General features: G+C 50.7%; 1 protein-coding gene across 1 annotated transcript in view; it reads right to left on the bottom strand.

The window, feature by feature from the left end:
- The window catches only part of DNTT (DNA nucleotidylexotransferase), a 165,257-nt gene that overhangs the window by 140,691 nt on the left and 4,706 nt on the right, over positions 1-19,860 (bottom strand). The window contains 1 exon segment of the mRNA XM_048506221.1: positions 2,667-2,856. Coding sequence (XP_048362178.1) covers positions 2,667-2,856 — 190 coding nt within the window.

Genomic DNA, 19,860 nt, shown 5'->3' with positions numbered 1-19,860 from the left:
TGTAGTCATGACTTAGAAACACATACCCATCTTTTACACATTCAGTTAACAAATAAATGAATGGATAACATATATAACATATATTAAGGGATAGTTCTCTCACATGCAGTGCTGACCAGTTCCCTTCCTGTGATCATCCTCCACCCTGATTAACCCAGGCAAAATGGCACCCGGTTGATACCATGAACAGAAAACGTGCTTGGGGAAATGTTTCAATAAGGGCAGGCTGCAACAGTCGGTGGCTCAGCAGAGTTGAAAACTGACATGATGTCAGGTGGGGAGATCAGGGGGGCAGGCAGCTGGGCAGAAAAAATAAACTGATTCTGTTCCCATGGTGTTTGCACAGTAGTGGGTTCAATGCGGAATTTTAAAAAAGAATCACCAAATTGGCAATTTTTGAAAATCCTGGTATAAGAGAAATATCTCGTGGCAAACCTGCCTTTCTCATAGGGACTCAAAGCAGATTATACAGAGTGAATCAGCATAATCAACAAAAGGAGATGATCAGTAATCAATGCATTAGGATATTAGTAGTCTGGAACCACGAGAAAATCCTGAAGTATAATATTAAGTATGAATGAACTGAAACCTTTAATGGCATTCAGATAGCAACAATAATACATGCTTTTAAAAAATACAAATGTATTAAAAGCATTTAACAAAATAGGGATTTATATTTTAAAAATCCTCTAAAATGAAACTGAATGAAATGTTTCAAAAATTAAGTTAAGTGTGCCTTGAAATTACAACACAGAGGAACCTGGCAGTCAACTCTAAGACTTCTCTTGAGCCATTATTGTCCAGAAGGAAGAGGGTTTTCTGTTGGTCTGTGAGAATGCTGTTGTCAATCAACAGAGGAGCCAGGAACTTCCTTCTAGCTGCATTATATAAAGGACAGTGGTGCAGGATATGATGAACTGACTCTTCACAATTCATGTTACAAATGCAAAGCCTTTCATGGCGTGGTATTTTCATCTCCCTACCAGATCTCAGAGAAGATGGCCTGATGTTACATCTTGCCAAGGAGATTGCACATCACAATTTGGGATCAGGAAGTAAATATAAATAGTTTGATATGATTGTTTTCCCCAAGAAAATGCCAAGATACAAAGGTGAGCAGAATCTACTAGCCTGATCAATCAGGCTCTGGTACTCTAAATCATAGAGTCTGTCTCAGATTCTGCTGAAAACTTCATTACAGGACAGCATAACTAAGGAGTCTACCAGAAGTCCCATCCTTTCTAGTTGGCCCTCAATATGGGTCCACCATTCTGAGGAATGCAGTTTAGTTAGGGCCTGGTATGAAAGACTCTTGCTCTCACAGGTGAAACAGAGGTGAATCCAGTATTTAGAGGTGATGCCCCAAGCCCTGGTTTCAAGTAGATGCTGTCCGGTTTCCAGACATAGAGCAGCGTAGGGCACTGAATGAGGCAAGTATTAATGTGATCCATTAAGCAGTACAGAAATTACATAACAGGACCCTACTTACAAAGAAGCTATACACAGCAGCACAGACCATAATCCCAATCATTTATCCAGGTAAGTCTGTAAACCATTTTGTACAGTACAACCCTATTACCATTCAGCACTTTTGAATAGTTTATTTTTGCATCATTTGCAAAAGCTCAGGAATATGGGATCTTTCCTTGCTTCCTTGGGCAGGCTATTCCACAAGGCAGGGACCATAACAGAAACAACATGTGTGCAATTCCATTGTTTTGCCCATTTGCAGATTGGCACCTGCAGAAGACCCTGCTAGCATGAGCAAAGTTGTCATGGTGGAGCATAGGGAGAGAGGCAGTCCCACAAAAAAGACAAGACAGGATCAAGAAGGGTATGAGCCAGCCACTCAATACTTTCCTCTGCTGTGTGACTGCATTATGTTTGCATTTCCTTGTTCATTAACAATATTGAGCAGACACTCAGTGGGCCATGGGCAATCAATCCAAATTAGCCTAGAGTGACTGAGGATTGGCACATAATTCTCTGAGGCAACCTCAATTTTCAATCAATCGGCCCAGACCTGGCGAAGAAAATTGCATAAATGTTGATGCTATGTGCAGAAGCTAGTCTAGATTTGCTTTCACCAACACCAGAAGTATATGGGCTTCAGGGAGTTCAGCAGGCTGTCTTGCCACAGGACTGCTGTGGTGGTCAGAAAACAATGGCTGCCCAGTTCTCTCCAAGGCCCACTCAATAACCGCTTCATACTTCTCAAAGGTCAATCCAACGCTGCGTTTGGGCAGGATATATTATTCATGCATATCGATTTTGCCTGTGACTCACAAATAAGTACTAGAATTTGTCAATTTTGCTCCACTGAAGTCAGAATTAGATCAATTTAAGTCCCAGCAAACTAGTACAACCATTTATTGTCGAAGGCTTTCACGGCCGGAATCACTTGGGTGCTGTGTGGTTTCCGGGCTGTATGGCCGTGTTCTAGCAGCATTCTCTCCTGACGTTTCACCTGCATCTGTGGCTGGCATCTTCAGATGATCCTCTGAAGATGCCAGCCACATGCAACCTTAAACATCAGGAGAAAATGTACTGTTCATGACTCCTTATGCCGCAGGGAAAACCACAGCAGCACTCCAAGTACAACCATTTGTTCATTACAAAGGGGGTCTGATTTATCGAACATGTCACCCAATCTGGTGATCTCATACAGGGCATATTCAACTTACAAGGAGTTGATATTTATCTGAATCCACCGGCTTTCCAGCCTCCATGCAGGCGGTCAACCATGAGACGTCAAGGAGTCTGTATCCTGAATGGTCCCCCATCCTGTGGATTTGCAGCCATTGCAAAATTTCGGCACAAGAATTATTCTCTGCCACAATGTGGGTGACAGAATCACTAGAAAAAGAAACAAAAAGACAACTGTTTTTCTCTCCCTCCTGAGTAACAGCTAGTAGTGGCAAACTGGGAAACTGTTGTACCTGTCACAGCAATGGAAGGTGATTTGATCACAATACCTTCAAAGGCATTTTCAAATTGTATTTAGAACATTCTCCGACACTTAGGCTCAGTATCAATTAACATCCTAAGAGACAAATTCTTTACATTAGAGCCTACAGCAAGGAAAACATTTGGCTTCCCCACATACTCCTATAATAAAGAGCCTCCCTAATAATACTTGACAGCTCTGAGAGTAAACAGTGTGCCTATTCATGTGCCTGATCAGTGAGTGAGAGCTTCATAATACTTTAGAGCCTGCTTTCTTCAAAGCAAGGCCACTTTGCCTTTTGTACTCTTTAAATGTGGCTATCGAAAATATGCGCATGAAATACTATTATGTTGCTGATTTTTAAATGCACTAGTTTCTTCCAAAACTGACATTTTGCTTTAGCTCAAAGTAAAATTGCCAGTGTAATTTAAGACACCAAACTGGTTTTTTTTTCTAATTACTAATGAAACAGGGTAGTTCTGAAGTCCTCACAACAAAATATTTGCCATATAGCCAGAGGTGAGATTCAGCAGGTTCACACCACCTTGGCAGAACCGGTTGTTAAAATGGTGCATGTAAACAACATGCGTGCATGTAAACAAATTTTAACCGGTTGTTAAAATGGTGCATGTAAACAACATGCATGCATGTAAACAACTGTGGTTACATGCGTGCATGTAAACAACTGTGGTTGCCAGCCACAGATGCAGGTGAAACGTTAGGAGAGAATGCTGCTAGAACATGGCCATACAGCCCAGAAACCACACAGCACCCAAGTTGTTAACTTATTTGAATCCCACCACCGGAACCAGTTGTTAAATTATTTGACTCCCACCACTGCATATAGCAATGGTCTTCAACCCTCCCAGCCTCGGGACCCACCAAGCTGAAAGGACATCACAAGAAGTTACATGACACGTGATAAAAAAATAAGGCCAAGGTCAATGGTGCAAAATAAAGTGTAAATTATTCTTTTACTTATTTGTAATCTCCTGTGACTGGTGAGGCCTCTTTATTTCCCCTTGTCACATGATATGTGACAGGAAGGAGATGCAAAACATTTAATGGCAGTCTTGAGAACAGGACCCTTGGCAATAGGCCAAGCCGCTGAATGACCTTGTCGCTCTTGTGCTTAAAACATTCTTGTGATATTGTTAGGTTTGACAGAAATTAACACTGTCATAACCATAAATTCATACGCTTGAAGACTGTCTCAAGCACAATAAAAATATTTCCAAAATTCTAGCTCCCATAATCCCATCTCTTGCACTACTCCATTTATATTAAGATCACTCCTCCAACCCTCTAGGACCAGGTACTCAGGTAAGTTCATTTTTATCTCCAGTATTTCACAGTAGCAAAAATAAGAACCAGAGGCAAACAGTAAAATTGCATGAAAGTCCACTATATTTGCCCACTATGAAGGTATTCTACAGAGCAAGATCACAGCCAAATGGGGAAATTCTTTGACTCAAACCAAGTGTGTCTCTGAGCTTTTGTATTCTCTGTGTTACTGATTTCCTCATCACAACTGCAGGGAGCACTGACTGTATTCCCATATGGAACATGAATTTATAGTAGTCTGGGTCAACAGGACAAGCAAAAACCACTTTTTTTTCAGAAATTAAGGTCAAGCTCTTCCACCATCGGTGCTCGGCAGCTTCACCGGGCGAGAGTTCCCGGCGCCGAGTTCACCAAGGCGGGGGGGGCTTACAGCCCGTTCGCATGAATGGGCCGAGCAGAGGTCGCCAGACAGTCAAGGCGTTCCACACGCGAACGCCGCTCCACCTTCTCCTTCCCCATCTTTACGATGTCTCCGGTGGCTACAGCTCAGAAGTCTTCGCTGAAGCCCACGCTGGAAGCCCATCCCACGCTGGAGGTCGGGAGGACAGCGTATGGGGCGGAACTTCCGCGGGCAGCGAAGCGGCCAGGCGCGGGACAACGTAAGTGGGAAGGGAGAACTTAGATAGCATGCTTTCCGGCTTGCGCTGATTACATACCCTTCGCCACTGAGCAAACGCTTCCTCCAAACAACAACCCTTTAAAGGGTTGTTGTTTAGAAACTGACGGACGCTACCCTGGGGGAGGGAAGCGAGGTCAGGTCGCCGCTGCTCGCGTTGGCAGCATCAGCAGCGCCTATGTGTGAACGGGCAGCTGACCTGAGGCTGGGCAAGCATCACTTACGCTGAGCCCGTCGTCACGTGGGCGTCGGGCGGAACGCGGCCATAGAAAGTGATCAAGATGAGCACAAGGGACGTAGGCATATTTATTTGTTTGTTTGTTTTTTGTTTATTTATTTATACTTACTAACCTGCCCACCCCAAAGTTAATCACTTGTAAAGACTGAGCAAAGAACAAATATGTATGCGTCTGAGAAAGGATTCCCAAGTAAGGGACTGAATCTAGCACATTTCCACGTAGTAGCCCAAAATGCCCCTAAATATCCTGTTCCTGGGAGAAAGGGGACTTCTGAGAATAGCATTTCAAGGGGCATTTTGGGCTTCCATGTGAGGAGAGAGCCAACAAAGTCACATTCAATGGTGGTATGGCCCTGTGCCCATGGAAATGTGGAAACCCAACCCAAGATGTGGGAAAATGTGGGCAAAGCTTCCTGGGCATGTTTGTTGCTCCACAAGCTGCAGTCATAGAATGGCAAGAGTACAACTGAATGAGGTATGGGATGGACAGAGGTGGGATCCGGCAGGTTCTCACAGGTTCCCGTGGTAGGTTAGCTACTAATTATTACCGTTAACTGTGCCGAGAGGGGGTTACTAACTGGTGATTTTGCCACGTGATTTTTGCCTTAGTTACGCCCCTCCTCTCAGCAGTAGCGTGCAGAACTTGAAGCAGTCTAGCAGGAGGTGCACTGGAGTGCGTGGCAGCCTGCGCCTGTGTGCATTCGTTTCCTGCCCAAGGACCAGCGCAGTGGCTGCGTCCTTGCCACACCGCTGCCCAGGAATGCCTCACCCCGGTATGCCCGGCCATGCCCCTGTCGTGCCCTGCCCAGCCCCATTGGCGCTACGCCACAGTTTGAATCCTACCACCATGGGAACCTGTTACTAAAATTTTTGGATCCCACCACTGGGAATGGGGAACTTCAAAACTAAAACACTTGGCCAAAAATATTACACAAAGTATTGTATAAAACAACATCTATCTTTTTTAAGAACTTGAAGAACACTGAATTTGTAACCTGGGAAATTGTGTAATCCAGATGTTTCTCCAAATCCTTTAGGTACATTGCACATTTTTCCCCTCTTCAAGTACACTTCTCTGGTTATTCCTCTGCTTTCGGCTCTCTTCCTTCTTCCCATTTTGGAGAAATGTCTCTACCATTTAGAATCTGTTGGCCACATACTTTTAGGGATATCGATGGTGTTAACAGGAGTTTCTAACTCTAATCTGGCACACTATATTCATTTTAGCGCCAGCACTGCATCACCAAGAAAGCAAGTTTTGAGCTTCATATAAAATGTACTAAAACTAATTAATCTTTCTTGTCAGTTTGTAAATTGTATTAGTCAAGCATATTGCAGAAGGGAACTTTGAAGGGTTTGTTATTGCCATATTTGAATTATAAGATTCAATACAATAATTTTTGTTCCCAACACTCTGCTAGGTTTCCCTTTAATTAAACTGCTGTGCTCTGTCTTGTTGTCTCAAAAAAATTCAGTTAGAGATGTTTAACTTCTGTTTCCTGTGGTTTATATCCCTTTATATAAAATGTGCATATTTAATGCATTTGTACAGAACTGCAGATCTGGGAACTTTGCCATTTCTACACTCACAACAGCAGCAGTTTGGCTAACTGTGCCCCAGTTTCCTCTGATATCTTTGCAGCTGCATCATGTTCCCGGCAGAACATGGTAGAAATGTAGAATATGCAGATATTGTTGACATTTTTAAAAAAAAAATCTATGGTTAAATGGATCTGGTTATTGTTGCAGTGAATTCACAACGGATATCTGAAAACAAAGGCAACCCATTCCACTTCCCTAAGTAGGATTGTGAAACACTGGCAAGCAATTTCTCTTCTACCTTTACTCTGTTTCCACTGCCAGGACCTACCTATTCACTGCCAATGAATAGCCCTCAACGGCTAGTTTGATTGAAATGAATTCCATTTCTATTCTGATAAGGTCCGTGTCATTTTAGTAAGTGACCATTGCTCAAGGGAGGCCTTTTTATCTTTCATAGAGTCAAAAATCAGATTGCTAATGATTTGTCGGGAGTATTTATGATCGTAGATGTCAGGCATGTGTTACTGACTGAACATTTTATAATAGGTAAAGAAATTTAGAATAAAAGGTGATTGTATAATAATTCAATGGTTGAAGAGCCATGAAATACTAAAAGGAAAAATATTGGGATTAGTTTATAAATATATGTTGGAAGATAAGGATTTTATGTTGAGAATGTTGAAGCAAAAATGGGAGAAAGAAAAACTCTTTGATGATGAAAAATAGAAAGAATCATGGAAAGTATGAATAAGATAAAGATTACTTGAAAAAATATGTGGAACTGGGAAAGAAAGGTAATACCGTGGTATAGAACCCCAATACAACTAGCCTATATGATTAAGGGATTGAGCCCAAGATGTTGGGATTGTGGTGAACAGGAAGCATACTACATCCATATGTGGATAGAATGTAAAGAGGTAAAAAAAGTTTTGGGAAAATTTTTTTGGAAGTATACAGAACAAAGTGTTAGTAAAGTGAAAATTGATATAAATAATGATTTATTAATGGTAGGAATAATAGAAGATAAAAGCGGTAAAATGAAAGCTGTGGACAATGTATAAAAATTATGATTAGAATTGCACATGCGGAGGTATTAGCATTGGGCTGGAAAGATAATAAGAAATGGACAATCTCAAAATGGTTGGAATATGTATGGGAACAAATACAGTTATAAATTTTTGAGATGATGGCAAAAAATATGCTATGGAAAGAGAAATTAAGAGACATTATGAAGATATGGACAATGTTTGAGACCTGGATGAGAGAAGCCGGATTTAACAAAGAAATCTGGGGGAAGAGAACACGGAGAATGAACCTTCTGCTGCTTGCTTGAATAACAGGGAAAAAGAAGAGGGGGAGGGAGGGAAAAAAGGGGGGAAATGTATAGTTTGAATAAATATATTGTATGTAACAGTTATGTAAACATTCTATACAATTTAAAATAAAAAACATTTTATAATAGGAAAATATGAAATTCCCAAACCTCAAAAAAAGGTACATTTTCAGCACTGAAGTGTGCCAAATGGTGGACATGTAAAAGACAGGGAGAGGAGTTGCTGTCCGAGGGTGGATCTCTTTTGTGCGAGTCCCCTTTTAACAATAATACACAGTACTCAATTGCTGGGTAATAAATTGGCCATAGCCATTTTATTGAGCAGAAGCGTGAGGCTGGCATGGGTCTGGGTTCAATAAACGTGGGTGACGCGGCGACGTCAGCAGGGCGATGCCTCGCTCCGCTCCATTATGGGTTCTTTGCCGGGCGGATCGCTTCCTGGCCAGAGATGTTCCCTTCGCCCGTTCGACAGGGCGGTCGCCTTGCCGCTGTTGTCGTTCCTAAGGGAAGGCGAAGCCCCAGCTCCTTCCCCTCTTCCCTTCCAGAGCCATACCCATGCTTCAAACCGCCAATCATCAGGGTTGCGACAGCAAGCATGCATTAACATAAAAATTTAGGAGAGGGTGGGCAACGCTGATTGCCACTACGGCCCGACAAAGGAGGGGAAGCCGCGAGTAGTCCCGGCCGCCTCCTTTCTCCTGGTGACGCCACCTTCTCTAGCATGGGTCCTTCTCCTTCCGCCCTCCTTTAATGGTCGCCACTGGCCTCGCTTCCTTACATCCCCGCAGCAACTGGCGCTCTCAGGTGATTCACAAGTGTCTTTTGTCCGAGGGTGGATCTCTTTGTGCGCAGTCCCTTTAACAATAATACACAGTACTCACTGTTGGTAAATAAATTGGCCATAGCCATTTTTTATTGAGCAGAAGCGCAGGCCGGCATGGGTCTGTCTGGTCAAACCGGTGACGGCGCATAGCTCAGCAGGGCGGATGCCCTGCTCGAAATTGCTCCATTGCGGGTTCTGCCGGCGGACGCTTCCCACAGAGATGTTCCTTCGTCCGGTTCGACAGGGGCTGGGTCGCCTTTGCCGTTAAGCCGCTCCTAAGGGAAGGCGAAATCCTTAGCCTCTTCCCCCTTCCCTTCCAGAGCCATACCCATGCCAAACCGCTACATAAGAGCATCGGGCCTGCCCCCGCTTCCCCGGCCAAACGCTTCTTTACCCCAGCCATCCCCGCAAAGCCACTCTGATGTAACGCAGCCGCCGCCCATGCCAAGGTTCCGCGAGGTGAACACGATCGTCTCCGCTTCTGGATCACGAAGGATATGGGCGGGTGGGCGACGTTCCTGCTGGGCAATTCACAGTACAAACCGACACGTTCGGTCGATCCTCCTCCTGACCACATCAACTCCCAACTCAGGGGCCCAGGCCCCGCGCCAGGCATGTCTCTCCAGCAACTGCCAGCAGGGGGTGGTAGCACTGGGAAGGAGGAGGGAAACCGCATCTAAGCCCAGCAGCTTGTCGCGGCGTGGGAGGTGGTCAGACAGCCAGATGTCCAATGCACCAATGCAGTGGCCACAATACACACCTGCTACCCAAGCCTAGAAGAACTGAGAAAAGGACAAGTTAAGGGCGCTCGGTGCCCCTCTGCAGGCCGAGGACCGGGCTGCCCGCCGCCTGTACTGCCATGGGCGACTCCCCATGCCATGGCTGCAGCAGTGGCCCTGACCTCGGGAGGCGACTCCACGTCTGTCTGGGACTCCACCCATCCAGCCAGAGTCAGGGCGGGTAATGCAAGCCAGTCGCTACCGTCCCTGAAGCCAAGTTGCTAAGCTCGGCTGTCACTGCCTGCAGTGTCACTGGGGCGCCTCTTGGCCAGCCTTGAACTGTCGAGCCAGGTGAGCACCCTGGATAGCTGTTTTCCACCCTCAGGGCTTCTCCAGTCACGCTCTTCTGTGTGTAGGACTGCAACTGCCATTGCTGCAAAGAGGGGTCTCCCCTCAAAGGCCAGCAAGAAGGCCACCTGGAACCCAGAGGGCTTCCTATTGCCTGGGGTGATGGCCCCCAGGGCTCCAAGCCGGCTTCCCCAGGAGACGTCACGCGGATGTGGGGGGCCGCCCCACTGCCCGGGCAGAGTGGGCACCCCACTCTGCCCCCCCCCCGGCGAGACCACCCCGTGCTGTGAATTGGAAGGGAGGTCCGCCGGGTTAAGCCGCCGGAGTGGGTGAAGGCAAGCCTCAAGAGGGGAAGACTGCCCAAGCGCTGCCTGGGGAGGCGTGGGCCAGGTGCTATCCTCCCAGGCCCTAGCTCCCGCGTCGCCCCAGGCTGGAACCTTGCAGCGCCATCAGAGATCAGGTCCTGGTGACATCGCCGCGGGCCGCCGACCAGGCTACCGCCTCTTAACCTGCAGGATAATGATGCAAATGTGACCCTAACCAGGGTGGCACTCCCACCGGGTGAGAATGCCCCTCATGAACCCACTCTGTTCCCGACGCAGCCCAGACTCCGTCCGGGCAGTCCCGAGGTTCCCCACTGCTAATACGCGGAGTCCACCAGAGAGGCCATGACCCCAGGGTTGTCCGCTGCTGCCCGCTGTTCCAGTGGTCTTGCATGGACCGGATCCAACCTGCATCGGGCCACCCCCCGGGTGCTAGGCCACCGCATCCCCGGACATCGCCCGTGAGTCAAGCGTGTCAGCCATGCCGCCTCCGCCATGGAAGATACTTCACTGCACAAGAGAGATGTTAGTCAACCCTGTAACCCAGGCTGCACGTTGTCTCCCAACAGGGTGCCCTGCATCTGCTCCAGGGCGAAGGCCCGCCACGGTCAGCCCCAGGGTTGCCTGCTGGTTGCCATGGCCAAAACCTCCTGATCGCAGGGACAGATGGGTCAGCATAGGACCTTGCCCAGTGCAGTCCATCGCCCAGCTGGTGCAAGTGTCAAGCGTTGCTACAGCCTGCCATGCCCTGGGACTCTGATCCTCATATGTCCCCCGCCGGGGGCGGAGACTGTTAGGGGATGACTTTGCGCCCTAACCAACATCGCAGGGCCACTGCCCGCATCTCAGCCACGCCCACTCTAAAAGGCCACAGGCGCGGCCCCCCGCCCCTCTGCGCCGGAGGTTTTCTGCTGGCGTGTCCTTCTGAACTCCCGAGGCCCAAGGAGGGGTGCAAGCCAAGAGGACCTCTTGGCCGGGCTCATCGCTATGGCACCCGCACTTCTCCCCTGCTGCTGTCCACCCATCTTCCCGCCTTGTGCCCGGATGGCCGGCCGCCTCCCAACTCCTGGAGGGTGTGGGGAGCCGATACCACCTGCCACCCCAAGCGGGGAATGGCGCGGCGGGGAAGTAACTTCGCCTCTGCTGCCCTCAGCGCCACTACCCAGAGTGCCACCTGGGGGTGCATGAGGGGCCGCCGACCCACATGCCTGAGACCGCTGGCTCCCATGGCTGAGTGGCTGGGAAGCCGGCTGCCCAAGGGGTTCTGCAGCATGTGCATCTACCTTGCCTGGTTATGCGTGCCTGCCCCATGAGACGCATGCCTGGCGGACCACCTGTAACTCCGGCCCTGCTCCAGGAAGATTATCTCATTCTCGGGCGGCAGCTGCTCTCATTGCCCCTATGTCCAGCTGTTGTGGACCTCTCCCATGTAAGGCATGTGGTGCAGGCGGGAAGGCCTACGAGGAAAAAAACTCAAAAGGAGGGAGTTGCAGGTATGAACCCAAACCTGTGTTCCATGGTCCTTGCAAGTGCCAGCAAGCGTGAAACCCTCCGATGTGTGCCCTTATGGTCTGGAAAGGCCTTTGAGAATCCCTATAGGACAGAAAGGCAGGTTTAAATCCAAGCTCTTTCATGTAATAGCTGAGGTTCTCAACCTGGGGGTTGGGACCCTTTGGGGAGTTGAACTTGACCCACTTTCACAGAAGTTAAGTTTTAGACAATCAGAAAATGGTCTTTCATATTTTATCATCACCAGTTTAATGGTTGGGGGCACCACAACCCGTCGACTGTATTAAAGGGCTCACAGCATTGGGAATGCTGAGAATCTCTGGCATGAAGAGGCCTCTACGGCCCCAAGGAACTGGAGGGCCAACCTGGCAGGAGTGGGTAAGAGCCTGATCCCCACTCCTCCTCCCGGGCCGCTGAGGCTCATTTGCAGGGAGACAGCAGAAACCTCACTCTGGAGCAAGGGTGCATCTATCTGAGCGCAAGTCTGCACTCACCTGCCCCTGCTGGGGCCCATTGAAGCGGGATTGGCGGTGGCGCCCATCTGTGACCACCCCAACCCTCCAGGTCGGAGGCAAGGCCATGCCCGAGGCAGGTGTGATACACACCGGAAGGCAGCCAGCCAGGGGAAGGGCCACTACCTCCATAACCATCACACAACCCATGCCCTAGTCGACCCGCTGCGCCCGGGAGTGCACGCAATGTGGCAGCCAATGGAGGCCAGCGAAGCACTGTAAACTGGCCGCCCGTGCACATACCTTTTACCCCTCACTTGCATCTCACATCCCCGCATGCGCCCAGCTGACCAAGGCCAGTGGGGGGGGCACGTGATGCGGAGCCGCCACTAATCGCACAATGGAGGGCTGGGCAAGCCTCTGCCCCGCTGCCTCACAGCAGCGCATCTCGAAAGTCAGCTGGACTGGTAGCACCTCCCAGCAGCCGAGAGGGGTTCCTGGGCGGGGATGGGGAGCCGACGTCGGGTTGTGGGAAGCCCTGCCCACGGCCGGCCATGCCGGGAGGACGAAGGAATGGAAGCGAGCTGCTGGGGCCCCCCACGCGCAGCCCAAGGAGAGGGGCCAAGAGAGCCCTGTGGCTGGTGGGGGAGGAGCCCCCAGCCTCTCCCGCACCAATGAGCAAAGCACCACTGGCGGGAGAGAAGACAGGGGCAAGCCATCTCACCTTTACGCCGGCTTGCGCTGCAGAGAGGGCCGGGGCTCCAGCCACTGCTCGTGAGGCCAGCGGGGAGTGCAGGGTGAGCTGTTGGGCCTCCTCCCCACAGCGAGAGGGAAGGAAAGCCCGGGCGGACGGGCGCAGCGGCATGGGGCTAGGGGTCCGCGATAGCAGGTGCCAATGCGCCTGTCACATGGAAGGTCATACCGCGATCCCCAGCCCTCGCCAGCTGCCCACTGGGATCAGGGCTAGAGAAGGATCCCGGCTTGAGATCCCCGAAGGCACTGGATGCCAATCAAAGAGAGAGTGGGCTACAAAGGCCCAGCAACCAAACTCAGGAGGGAAGATGTACGCATACTCCCAGAGCCTTGTTGAACCTTAAATGGGCTTCCCGGACTTCCTGCACCTCCTCTGGGGATCAAACTGCTGGGTTCCTGCACTTGGCAGGGGGGTTGGACTTGGAAGGCCCCTATGGCCGGCTGCCAACTCCAGTGAACCCTCTATATGAGCTGTAGTATTTGGTGCTGGATTGGTGGAGCCCCTTAGGAGAAGTCCATTCCCCCCAGTTGGGTCTCATCTTCCAAGCAGGCCCGGAGAAACACCTGTCAGGGATGCTCAGTGGAGTGGGGTGGGCTGGACCCAGCAGCCTCTGGGAGACCTCCCAACTGCTATGACTCCTCGTAAGTGGGCCCTGATGGAGAGGCAGAATTTGTTCCCTTGTCTGGTGCCTCCTGTCGTTCCGCCAGGCAGACGCCTTCAAATGTCCCCTCGCTGATTGGAACTGGGCTGCAGAGGCAAATAAATTCCCTGGTCCGCCTCACCGGATAACTAATGGCCCATGAGCTGGGTCTTTAGGAGAATAATATCTGGCGCAAGAACCTGACACTGGAGCTTGCTAGTTGGGAAGGAGCCCTAATCACCCGACCACGGCAGGGGGGGGGGGGGATCGTTACAAATTCATGCAAAGTCCTGGCACCTCCCCTTCCCTGGACCACGGGCAAGAAGAAAAATCATTCCAGTAGCTGAATGGAATTCTGTCCTTTCCAAGCCCACCGCGATGCAAACACCGTGGTAAGCGCTTAAGCTATCAAGACCCTGCCGACTGATGGCGGCCTCCAAAGGGCATTCAAGGCAAAGATGTTCGGGTGATTTGCAACCCCTGCTCCCCCCCCCCCTCGCATTTTACCCCTCCGAGTGGCGTGCGGGGAGGCGACCCTCGCCGTTCCCCTGCCGGGTCCCACCCCACAAACAGGGAGGGCGGGCGGGAGCCACGTGACTAGCTGCATGTGGGAGGCGGCCACCCTGGCAGCAGCAAGGTGGGCTGAGAAAGGGGTTCCGTGGCAAGCGAGGAAGCTGTGCGGTGTGGGGAAATGCACGACCTTGCCCCGGCCTCTGCTTTGGGGCGTGCCCGGAGGGCTTTTTGGCGCCGGCTGGGGAGGCAAAGAGGCGCTTCCCCCGTTACGGGGAAGACGTGAAATCAGCCCCAGCCTCTGCTATGGGGCGGTGCCTGGGGGGGGTGTCCCGTGCCGGGCCAAGAGACAGAAGAGGCGCTTCCCGCGACATACCGGCCCTTGCTGAGAGGCGGGGCCTGGGAGGGCCCCACCGGCGCTGGCTAAGAGGAGGTGAAAGAGGTGCCTCACGCCAAAGCAGCCCCCCCCGCTTCTGCTATGGGGCGGGGCCTGGGAGGGCTTTGGTGCCGGGCCGAGAGGCAAGAGGCCCTTCCGCTGTATCCACGGAAGCAGCTGAAAGCAGCCCTGGCCTCTGCCACGCCGGGCGCGGGGCTCTGGCGGGCTCCTCGGCGCTGGCCGGGCGATGGAAGAGGCACTTCCCCTGTTACAGGGAAGCTGCCAAAGCAACCCCCCCCTGGCCTCCTGGGCTATGGGGCAGGGCTTGGGAGGGCGCCACGCAAGCAGCCCCGGCCCCTGCTATAGGGCGGGGGGCAGGAGGCACTCTGGCGCTAATTTCGCCGCCAGCGGAAAGAGGCCTGCGGCCGGAGTGCCGATTAGGCCTGGAGCTTCGGCCCCGGGCCTCAACAAGCTGGGCAAGCTCAGAGCCCGCTGCCGCCGAGCTGGCTGCGGCGGGCGCACCCACCCCACAGGCAGCAGGGTGGGGCAAGTGGGGCGCCTCGATGGTCGGACCTCAGCGGTCACGCCAGGGCGCCCCAGGCCCGGCCTCTGCAAGCAGAGGCGGGCGGGGCTGCACTGGCCCAGCCGCACCCCCCTCGGTCAATGGCGGCCACCCTGCCAGCCAGCTACCGGGGCTCGGGAGGGCTCCTCGGCGCTGGCCAGGAGAGGAAGAGGCACTTCCCGTTACGAGGAGGCAGCTGCCAAAGCAACCCCGGACTGCTAAGTGGGGCAGGGCTTGGGAGGGCTCCTCAGCTGGCCGGAGACGAAGAGGCACTTCCCTCTCCGCTACGGGAGGGCGACGAAGCAGCCCCAGCCTCTGCTATGGGGGGCGTGGGGCAGGAGGGCTACACTTGGCGCTGGTCATTAAGGAAGGGGCCTGCGGCCGAGTGCGACCGTCGCGAGCTGGCCCGCCCTCGGCCAGCGGGCGGGCGGGGAGGGCCCGCCGTCGGCTGGCCGCTGGCGCGGGCGGCACCCACCGCAGGCAGCAGGGTGCTGGGCAAGTGGGGCGTTCGTGGCTTCCACTCCCCGATCCGGGGTCACAAAAGGCCAGGCCCGTCCCCCTGCAAGCAGGGTACTGGCCGGAGAGCCGCCATGCTGGCGAGCGAGCCGCACCGAGCAAAGGCACCCCACCCCTGCCGGGCGAGCTGGCCTGCCTGCATAAGGTGGAGTGGGGAGGATTATGGTCGGCCCGAGCCGGAAAAGCGGAAGGTGCCCAACTCCTGCGAACGGCGTAGGCCAAGGAATGGGATGCGCCGGGAGGTTCCACCCTTCAGGTGAAAGCGCCTGCCTAGCAGGCAGCAGGGCCAGCCGATGGGGGTTATGGGTTACCCCAGTAAAGCGCCAAGGGGTCCCCGGAAGGTAAGGCTGGCGCGAACGAGGCCTGCTCGCCAGGCTGACCTAAAGCGGGGAGAAAGGAGAGGACAAAACAGCGCCTCCCTGCACGCCTCCTGTCCTCACCTGCTGCCAGCTTTGTTTCACGGGCAAGGATACTCACACAGAAGTGACTGAAATGGCTGAGCCGCCTGGAAGCAGGTCTGACCACAAATCGTGGCTGACGCAGTTATTACGTCTGGACAAAAGGAGGGAAGCCGCTTTATAGTCCCGCTCGCCCCTCCTTTCTCCTGGTGACGCTCACCCTTCTCTAGCATGGGTCCTTCTCCCTTCCGCCCCTCCTTTAATGGGGGGGGGGGTCGTCACTGGCCTCGCTCTTCCCCATCCCCGGCAGCAACTGCGCCTCGTGGTGATTCACAAGTGTCTTATGTGACTACCTTCAGATTCATTGTATTCTAATGCTAGCAATATGTCCATCATTATGAAAGGGGGAATGTGTGTGAAGGACTTAAGTGTTACAGAAACACCTAGCATCCCTACCCTTGATTTCACGAGTATATGAAGTAGGAAGGATTTGCATACATTTCTTGACTCTGTCCCAGATTATTCCACTTCCTTAGGTGTTGGTGAGATTTTCAGTAGCAGCTATGAACATAGTCCTGCCATGGATGTTGTGTCCTAGTCAAGCTACAATGTGTTGGAACGTTGTTGGGAACTGGCTTTTCCATATCTTGGTTGTTTTCCCCCAGCAGTTCACTGGTAACATGTTCACGTGTGGCTGCTTTCTTCTTCCATGAATGGCCTATTGTGACTGACAGCAGAGAATAGTGCAGTCTGTCAGGAGCCATGAAGGCCTCAGGCTAACAGCCCTTTGGCTCTTGCCCTCTGTCTGCATCTCTGGACATGCCCATGCATGGCTAGACAGATCTCATTCCGCTACTGCTGGTAGGGTATCCAACTCTGGTTTGGAAAATTCCTGAAGTTTTGCAGGTGCAGGAGAGGTAAGAGCAGGAGAAGAAGGAAGAAGGTACCTCAGTGAGATGTAGTGCCATGGAGTCCACCCCCCAAAGCAGCTACTTGCTCAAGGACAACTGATCTCTATAGTCTTGAGGTCAGGTAGAATTTGGAGATATCTCCAGACCCCACCTGTGATTGGCAGTTTTGTATGTTAGTCAGCTAGTGGGCTCTTCCTTATTCTACCTCTGCCACATAAAATCATGTGATTTCATATAGCTTTATCGTATTTTATCTTACTGTCATCTGCTTTGGGCCCTGATTTGGTCTGAAAAAAGGAGACATATCAATATTTAAATAAATACAGCATGATGTGCCAGGGCTAAAAAACTAGGGGGCTGTAAAGTCATGCAGGATTCAGTTAGATAAAGCTGTTTTCTGCACAGCACACTAATAACATGTGTAACGTGTTATTAATGAATGCAGTTTTCCATGTTTGCCTTCGCACTGGAGATTTCACCCCTCCAGGAAGCGAATGCAAACAATCAGTGTTGCTGTGGCTTCTTTGGTTTCTCCAAAAAGATTGCTAGTTTAGCAAATTTTGTTTAAAAAAATTGTAAAAAACCCAGGTTGAGGGAAATATAACAGGCTGAACCGGTTTTGGGGAAGAGCACTGTTCGAAGGTCTTTCCCAAAACAGGATAAATAGCTTCTTTAGCCCATTATACTTGAGCTGTGTGGAAACCACTAAAGACTAACTAAATGAGGAATGACTTTGAACAACTTTAATATGAGCACCAAAAAAACCAAGTTGTACATCAGTCTTTGCATATCCAGGCCAGTCATTAGCTCTCCTTGATCTAGAACAGGGGTAGGGAACCTGCAGCTCTCCAGATGTTCAGGAACTACAATTCCCATCAGCCCCTACCAGCATGGCCAATTGGCCATGCTGACAGAGGCTGATGGGAATTGTAGTTCCTGAACATCTGGAGAGCCGCAGGTTCCCTACCCCTGATCTAGAAAGACTACAAAAGCTTATAGGTCAAAATGGAACTCTGCCTAAGTAACTATAGAGCCCTGTGTATTGTTTCCTGATTTCTGGTGAGTGATCACAGGTTTCAGATTTCTGCTTCTTGTCACTCACTACTTGACTGCCTTCAACCTAGTAGTGACAGAATAAAAGCAAAAGCATTGTCAACACAAGACAGCAGCAGAAATTAGATTATATGTGTAAGCATTAGATGTCAAATTAGATATCCAATTTTTAAATGATTGCTACATGGCAATTAGAAGACAACATACACTTGGTAGAAAATGAGGTAGCAATCAATCATTGTAGGCGAAGTATAAAGGTAACCAGGGATTGACAAGGCTACCCCCTCCCACCAGAAACACAGCAAGCAACCATATAATTGAAATGGAAATGGCCACAACTTTTATTGATCACAGCTGGCAGAGATTTGATGCAACAGAAAGGCAAAGGCTTCAGAACATCAGCTGACCCTCCTGCCAGGTGAGGTGTAAACCACCTGCTCCCAGCTTGTGTGCTGGGGACCTAGGGTGGTGTTATGTGGGATTCTGGGCATAAGTAACAGCGTGATTTCCCATGCCACTTGGAGTGAGGATGCCATGACAGCTCTTGAGCTGAACATGTCCTTTACAAAATCCTTTACAGAGATCCCAAAATAGGGGAACAGGCCCACAGGCCAAGTTTCCCCTGCAAATGGTTCCATCTTATGCTGACACCACCAAGAAGGCAACAAAAATGAACCTGTAACAAAAAGGGGGTGCAAGGGCAGGACAAAGTTACAGCGGCCAACTCCAACGTGCAGTTTGAAGAGGTAGGCCACAAACAAGCAGGTGGACCAAAGGAAAACCCCTCTCCTGTGGTCCACCAGCCCCAGTCCACTGGCCCCATGCCACCAGGACATGCCTGATTGACCTGGCCAGAGGAAGAAGCACTGGGGAACTCCCGCAGGTGCAGAAGCTTCCCTGCCTGTTTCCCTGATTTGCCAACACCCCAGAAGCTCATCCACCATGTTGTTTCTCTATTGTCTTTGTGGGCCAGAAAACAGAGCTCCAGGAGAATCCAGCACCCAGACATTCTGCTCAGCCATTCAAAAATATGACTTTGAACAGCCCACCCTCTAAAAGGCAAAGTTATTTGAATAAATGGTTCTGTTAAGACCCCAGCAAAAGCGAGATAACAGAAATGAATGCTACAATTTAATGAAAGTGGAAAGTTTCAAAGCAGTTTAAGGGAAACACAGATACATAGACAAATGAAAAAAGTGTTGTACACTCAGGTCGATAAGCTGAAAATTGTTTGGAAACCAACTAATCCTTTTCAGATGAAAATAAGTACTTCTTTGTATTATCTCCCAAGAAATTGTAGTGCAGAATGAGAGAAGCTGATTGACTGAACAAGATCGTGTTATATTGACATTCAGAGTCTGAAAGCAAACAGTCTCTTTCTCTCATTGCCGCCTGTTCTCATCTGTGTTTAAGTTCTGACTTGTGTGCCAGCCCATCAATGAGCTATAGCCTCCAAAAGAAAAAAGGTGAGCTATTATAGAAACCTCAGTGACATCTGTACTTTCATAAACCAGAACTAATACTGCCACTGGAGAAGGAGGAGGAGAGGAGGAGTCTGGATTTATCTCTCCTGTAAGAAGATTCAAAGGGGCTTATAAACTCCTTTCCCTCCCCGCCCCCCTTCACAGCAAACACCCTGTGAGGTATGTGGGGCTGAGAGAGCTCAGAAGAATTGTGACTAGCCCAAGGTCACCCAGCTGGTGTGTGTTGGAGTGCACAGGCTAATCTGAATTCCCCAGATAAGCCTCCACAGCTCAAGCAGCAGAGCGGGGAATCAAACTCAGTTCCTCCAGATTAGAGTACACCTGCTCTTAACCACTATGCCCACTATGCTGCTCCCAAAGGAAGACAGACTGGCAACACAAGTCTCTTTTATGGCTTACAAGTGTTTCTGGTTGGAGCAACTCACGTCTGTTGTAACCCAGTGTTAGCCTCAGCTTTCTTAA

This window comes from Sphaerodactylus townsendi, linkage group LG08, assembly GCF_021028975.2.
Source record: "Sphaerodactylus townsendi isolate TG3544 linkage group LG08, MPM_Stown_v2.3, whole genome shotgun sequence".
Lineage (NCBI taxonomy): Eukaryota > Metazoa > Chordata > Lepidosauria > Squamata > Sphaerodactylidae > Sphaerodactylus > Sphaerodactylus townsendi.
This window is presented reverse-complemented; position numbering and strand designations above follow the sequence as displayed.